At 41.2% G+C, this 7,318-nt stretch overlaps 1 protein-coding gene across 4 annotated transcripts in view; it reads left to right on the top strand.

The window, feature by feature from the left end:
* Positions 1 to 223: 223 nt before the first annotated feature.
* Positions 224 to 7,318, top strand: part of MESK2 (misexpression suppressor of KSR 2) — a 162,555-nt gene continuing 155,460 nt past the window's right edge. For 2 of the 4 annotated variants that reach the window (XM_083121975.1, XM_083121974.1), the window contains exon 1: positions 224 to 602. In XM_083121975.1, coding sequence (XP_082978101.1) covers positions 400 to 602 — 203 coding nt within the window. In that variant the 5' untranslated portion in view covers positions 224 to 399. The remainder of the gene's footprint in view (positions 603 to 7,318) is intronic. The other 2 variants (XM_083121972.1, XR_014441668.1) reach the window with 2 other exon arrangements.

Here is a 7,318-nt window from a genome sequence, read left to right as displayed (position 1 = left end):
TGGCTGTCGTTAACCTACAGGTTTATTTATCTTTCTAGCTATTTACGAATAGTTGAGATAAACGTCCCACGAGGACCTTAGAATTAATAACGTTTAACGTAAGACAGACGTAACAGAACGAGAAATTAAAATCAGGCACTGGCAACTCTGCAAAACAGACCCTGGCATACGGTATGAAAGATGTGGAAGGTATATTAGTTTACAATTTGAAGCCGGCAAGCAAGCTACACATTGTTCGACATTGCAACAAATACTTGCGTATACGTAAAACGCTGCAATATAGTTAGTGTCGTTGTGTGGAACAAGAAACGTCGTGCATTCGTGTTTTGTCTGTTCTGGTTCGCGAATCCTTCATTTCCCAGTGCGTTTTGTGTAAATTGTGCAAGGGGAGAGTTAGCGATGTCTGTTGTGGGAAGTAACGGTGCTTCTGTTGATAGCGTGAAGATACTTGAAGCTTCATCTAATGGGGAAGTTTCAACAATTTCAACAATTAAGACAATGAAAAGTCCTGAGGTGCCACAACCCGCTGTCTTACCGACAACAATGGAAGTTCAAGTTCCCTTGCACGTTATCTCGCAGGAGGACCAGGTTCCGAAGGAAGGGTATGTACTGAAAAATATTTAGCCATCGATGTTTCCTTTCACCTATTTTTTTGTGCTTTGTGCAGGTTATAGATCTTCAAGATAATACGACCTTGATAAGTTCCAGCAATCTATATAGGTATAGCTATTTGGGGTATTATTTCGATGTTCTTTTCAGTGTACAAGATGTGTTTGGAGACTGTTATTCTATACGTACACACGTGGCGTTAGCAAAGAAGGGTGTGGGGGGGCACATGCCCTGCGTTTGGAAATAGAAAATATTGCCCACTTATTCTTCAATTTTATATTTTTTTCTTCAGTTTTTCTCTTCCTGCTTTCTGTCCTCTTTCCTTATCTTAATGGCTCTTCCTCCGTTCTTACTTCTTGGTCAGTTCTTTTTTCTATTTTCTCTCTCGATATCTGTCCCATTTCTTATAAAAAATCTTTCAGAATCTCCTTAACCACTCCGTTAGCTCTGTCCAACATTTATTTGTAATTGCAACAAAGGGTTTTACAACAGTAACATTCCATTGTCATTTCCATACAATGTGCGCATCAAACTCTGTCAGCACACATTCAATATCCCTTATGCAATGTCACCACCACGTCGACAGAATGTGTGTCAGTCGAACTGAATAAAAGACAGCAGTATAAAAGTCAGGCCAATGCGACCATGATGTTTAAACGGATTCAGCCACAAATATAGACAAATAAAAGAAGATATAACGCGAATAGTCTGTGACACAATGTGATGTTTTCGCCAACCGCAAGGAACTTGGTTTTATTTATTGAACTCAACAGGTACAGTGGGATCCACTAGTATTACCCCGCAAATTGTCCATGACTATTTTCATAAATTTTTCTCTTACATCCTGTGTGTTTTTAAGCGATGGATTCTTATGTTAGCTGGTGCAGAAGTTGTCAACAGCTTGTTTTAAGTTTTCTTTTAATTCTTGAAGCTCTTATTGAGTCAAATGAGTGCATAAACATGGTAATGGACAATTTGCACGTTAATTAAAGAGTCCATAAATATAGTGAATCAGTTACATATATATTTTTTCAAATATGTTTGTACTTGCTACATTTAGTACATAATTTCATTAGAAAATTATGTGTTTATGTGTTGAGAGTGGCTTTACTGAGTTCTCTGATCATAGAAAAGATGTGAATGGTCATATTCTTGATTAGCAATTTATTGTAACTCGTGCACATTCTCCATAAAGGACAATTCTTTTCAATTTCCGATCTGGCCTCATGTAGTCTTGCGTCTAGTTTTCGCTGACGGGATTTGAAAATTAATCTTCATGATTTAACAATTTGTTGAATCGGCGTATTATGTGAAGATGAAAGTTAATGTAAATTATACTGGCTTTATTAATTTGTTGATTATACTGATAAGGTTAACGTTCGACAAAAAAGATGCTGTAAGACGCGAAAACAACTTTTCTTGCACTGTGATCACAGGTGAGGGGCTGATGAGGCTAGAGCCCCCTCCGAAGTTTTTCGAAAATGAACATTTTCAAATAAAAGCAGTGAAGAACTTGGGAAAAACCAGAGTGGTAAATACAAAACACCCTTAAAATAACCCCCGATTGCCATTTTTGAGACTGGAAACTTCTAAATATTTTATTGTCCATAAAAGCAGCTATACCCTGTCCCAGCTACCTGTGGAGCAAGGCCGCGCATATCGTCAGAGAAGCGAGGGAAATCTATTGGCCAGAGCGAAGCAGTAGACACTGATGGGCACGCTGGTAACTGCAGTCGCTTTTCCCCCTCCACGCAATCCCGTTCCCTCTCACGTGTTCATTGGTGGAGCCGTCTCGCGTCACTGCTTGCGCAGACACTTCTTTTCGTTTGCCTGCTCCACAGTTAGCTGGGACGGAGTATATGTACAGTGCGTTCGTTTTGGCTCTGGGCCGAGATAGCGCGTGAACAACTCTGAACAACTCTTACAACACAGGTTAGTACTCGTTATGCAATATAAATATAATTGTCTACAAGATATGTGCGTAAATAAGCGAGACGTTACGGAGCGAAAATGCCGGCATCTGCGCCGTGTCACGCGCTATCTCGGCCCAGAGCCAAAACGAAGGCACTGTGCTTTCCACCTTTACAATTCAAGCCCTCGCGGAAAAGAAATCCTGCGTGACAGTGGTTGTCCAGCCGGTAGGGCGTCTGACTGCCAGGCGGGAGATCCGGGGTGGGTGACCTATAGTCGGAATTTTTCCGGCGTTGTCCCCTCATATAGCGGCTCTGGGGCTCACCCAGCCTCACATCAATAGGTACCTGGGGGCATCCCTGGGTGGTAAAGACGATCGGAGAGTGGTACTGATCACATCACCTCCAAAAGGGCCGAGATCGAGAATGTGTGTGCCCCACATTCCCTAACGTGCCTTCATGGCACGTACCTTACCTGCGTACGCTAGTGACGCTGATATAGTATTTTGCTGCGCTTCTATAACTTACAAATTCTATTATTTCAATGCATTATTTAACGCAGGGTCCATTTAAAATGCATGACTATATGTGAAGCATTTACTTCCTTGTTTTATGTACCAATATGGCGTTGGAACTACGCTTCTCGATCAACCCAAACTAGTAAGTTACCGGACGATTATATCGTTGACACCACCCAACAGAACGGTGTTATACTGCCCTTCAACTTCACCTGTCCATAAACATTGCAACACACAATTCATCCCAGGCCCATAAATATGCGGCGCAAAGGCACAAGTTACATCGCCCCTGCCTCCCTGTTTGATGGCTCTCCTACGGGTTTCATGCCGATGGTAAAGTCGCCAACGATGGGGATTAGGAGCGAACATTTCATTAATATTTCCAGATGAGATTGCTAAGAGTCCGATTGAGTTGCTGTAGAAATGGAAATTGCAGTACTGGGAATTTTACATCGAAAGAGCAGAACAGAACAAGATTTGGAAGGGGGAGGGGGCAAACTTCCCGATATATACTTCAATTAATAATGCTTACCGGGATTTATTTTTTTCTGTCCTGCACCGTCTATAGCTGTACGCCCACTGAGACGCGGCAGCAGCACTTCTGTTGTCTGCTTCTATTAAAATCAAATGGTGTAACGCCCACTACAGGGAAACGCGAGGAATCGAAGCGGGAATTTCCGTGCCAGAAGTCTGCGGTTATCTTAAAGGTTATCGCCCACTGAGACGCCGGAAAGGCGTCTGTTGCCGCGTTTCTCAGCGTCTTAGTGGGCGCGCGCAGGTCCGATTCTCCTCGTGATAACTTTTCTCCGGAGATTTCGGTCTGTGTATGGTACCGGTGGCCACCCACCATCGTGAGGAAATCGGCGAGTTACGAATGGGTAGCGTAACCAGGTCGTGGAAACTTACAACGACTGGGGATTCGTCGTGCTGACCACACGTCACCCCGTAACTGGTTGCATGGTCTCCCACCTCGGCAGGTAGGCAGGCCCTGGCCCCCACATGCTGTTGCGCCACGGGTTATTATTATTTATTGTTGACGATGTGATGAAGGAACACTCACAAAGAACACCCATGCCCGGGGTGGGATTCGAACCTGGAACCATTGGCGTCGTAGCGCGCTGTGGTGAACAGAGTGAGTGAGAGGGGGGAAGAGAATTAGAGGGAGAGAAGGAAATAGAGAGAGATGGAGGAAGGGATAGGGGAGGGAAGGAGGGATAGAGAGATGGGCAAAGAGAGAAAAGAGAGAGTGGGATGATAGAGAGAGAGAGAGAGAGAGAGAGAGAGAGAAAGAGAGAGAGAGAGAAAGAGAGAGAGAGAGAGGAGAGAGAGAAAGAGAGAGAGAGAGAGAAAGAGAGAGAGAGAGAGAGAGTGAGAGAGAGAGAGAGGCCTCTCGTACTTCGCACCAACAATTTCCAGGAGCATGGAGCAACCGAATGAGCTGCAACAAAAATAAATAAATAAAACATTAAAAAATGAATCTCCGGTGGGAAGAAGGCGCGAAGTTTGTTTCCTCGTTCTCCGCCAGGCGGCGCAGTTCCACCTGATGAGCTCATACATAAGTAACGCCGATGCAAAAACCCGTAAGACGAGGCCTCCCTGCTAAGCCCCCCAGTTAGCGGGGGTGAGGCTGGAATATGGAAATTGCGAGGAATCGATTTTGTTTGTGCTCCGCGAAACCAAGGTCCCGTTGCCGTGATTTCAGGTGTGAGGCAACATGTACAGGGTGATTCGCAATTAGTGCCAGCCAATGGGGCACATGTGGAGGTGTATTAGTGTGTGGAAAATAATATTTATGAGTTTATCTTCAATTCTCTGAAATTTCATTGCTCTATCATTCATACTTTATTTTCTACGATTAATTGAAATTAGGTAGATTTGAACTAAACACCCGGTATTTGATTTGATTTTTGTTATTTACCATCACTTTTCTGCCACTTTTGGCTAATCGCGACCATGAGGGTGAGTGATGATATGATGAAACTGATGAAGGGACACTCACATGTGATCACGAGTAATGTGATATTATATTAATAATATTTAGAAGAACAAATGGATTTAGTGAATACACAACATTTGGTGTATTTAGACGTTAATTGAGGCTACAATTTGTATGCACCTTTTTTCCTTTTAACTAATGCGTTTGCTTTTCTGCGTCTCGGCAATTCAGACAATCAGATGCGAATATGTGTACTATGTTATACATTTGGTAATGGCAAATTGGGTGGCACTAATTGCGAATCACCCTGTACATGTTGTATCACACTTAAATCACGGGAACGGGACCTTGGTTTCGCGGAGCACAAACAAAATCGATTCTGATTTTTCTTGACTTCATAGATTGTTTTGACATGCACTCCTCACAAAAAGTTTGGAATATTTTTAAGTTAAGCAATAGGTGATAGACACGGCCTTGGAATGCAACAACACATGGTCTCTGTCTCGTCTTTCCACCGACACCGTGCCTATCACCTATTGCCTAATATAATAGCATTCAAAACTTGTGCCTAATGTAACAATATAGTGCCGGCCCTGAGCCTACATTGACAAAGATAACAGGCTAGGCACGTCCGGTGGTCTCGTAGGTGATTCGTGTCCGTATCCGGGTTGAAGTAATACGCAGTTGAACGACGATAGCAGAATTGCTTTTCTAGCCACTCTTTTCCCAGTTAACTGCATTTCGTGTAACAACTTCACAGAGAGTGAAATATGAGTTTGCTTTGGCTTAAAAGATGCTTTGTCTTAGGCTCTTGTGTTGGCATATGTATTGCTATACGCAACCAGAGAATGTTGGTAGCTTAAAGGCATTTCTTGATAATGGTGTAAGTGATTTATTTGTGTGACGCAGATTACAAAGACATTTTTGAAAAGTACACAAGTGCATCCTAGTTTCGTTTTGACCTGCATTCTCCATTATTATTATTATTATATGGCATCCCCAGTTCCACTTTAAGCTGTAGGTACAGTTCCGATTAGCCATACTGTACATAAAGTGGATTTAAAACACCAACTCAATCAATCAATCCATTGTTATTATAAAATATAGCTATTTGTAACGACCTCCATGCTAGCCAAATTGCACTCGTATATTGGAATATATCTTATTCGTATACTTTCAAGTTAATAACTTGCATTACATTATTTATACTTAATTGTTTTCATAAATCATGTATATATTTATGTTTTATCTTTCGTTTTTATATTATTCGCGTATTTTTGCAACACTAATTCAGAATTTATAGGCTAATAATTATTATAAATAGTATTTGCAACGTTTTCATTATTTGTCAAGTACAAAATGGCTAGGATTATTTCTATCTTTCACCCAAATGTTGTTGTTTAAGCACATGTTAAATACATTTCTACTTAATACCGATATTTCACAATAGGCAAGATTGAAGTAATTTAGTCTTCGTTATAAATCCGTAAACTAAATCTTTATTTAATCATTTTATGTGCAAGGGCAAATATGAATTACTTTATAAAACCAGTTTTTTATTTGTACAAAGTGTAATATTGTAACATGAAAGCACAGCAATTCTCTCTCGCTTTCAATAATATAGCGTTATCCCATTGGCTGTTTATTTTAGGAGTGGAGAATGACACTTCGTGTAAGTGGCGACGTCAAAAGTTCCACGTTGGAATTCTTAATTGTTGCCAACCATAACCAAAGCTTACTATCGCTAATTAGCATTAGTCTGACATATGTACATTATCAGCTTTTCTTGTATTATTTTTTATGGTATGAGTTTATAGCATTGTAAAAAAAGAGCAATCTGTTATGCTATGCCTCGTGCCTGGGTAAGCAGGAAGACGGTGCGCGGATTCTGTCGTCATAAATCGAGTAAGTTTCTCTTCACCGCCTACAAGCGAGCAGGACTTAACACATTATACGGTGTATGTATATGTGTATATGTATTTTTGACTTGTGTGAAAAAGTATGTAACGCGCGCGATCATTGATTAAAGTTATTTTGGACATTTTAATTTTAAAATATTTGAATGTTATTTGCGGTGACGTGTTGCAATTCGGTGGTTACCTTCCTGGAGGAATTGAGAACCGTTGCTTCCAACTGTCTAGACGGAGCATGGAGCGCTGTGTCACCAATTCGTATCTTCATACCCTGGAGTTGCGATTGTGGCGGCACGTTGCATATTTTAGATTTTAGAACAGTAAGTTTAAGCCTTATTTAGCGTGTTCATAACAGATATACGAGGGTCACTATTTATATTTTGAGCCTAACAATGAAAAAACAGGAATTTGGCATTGAAAACTGCTTTATTG

This window comes from Lepisma saccharinum, chromosome 5, assembly GCF_977018435.1.
Source record: "Lepisma saccharinum chromosome 5, izLepSacc3.1, whole genome shotgun sequence".
In the NCBI taxonomy this organism is placed as follows: Eukaryota; Metazoa; Arthropoda; class Insecta; order Zygentoma; family Lepismatidae; genus Lepisma; species Lepisma saccharinum.
The sequence above is the reverse complement of the archived record's forward strand: the minus strand, read 5'-3'. Positions and strand labels throughout refer to the sequence as shown.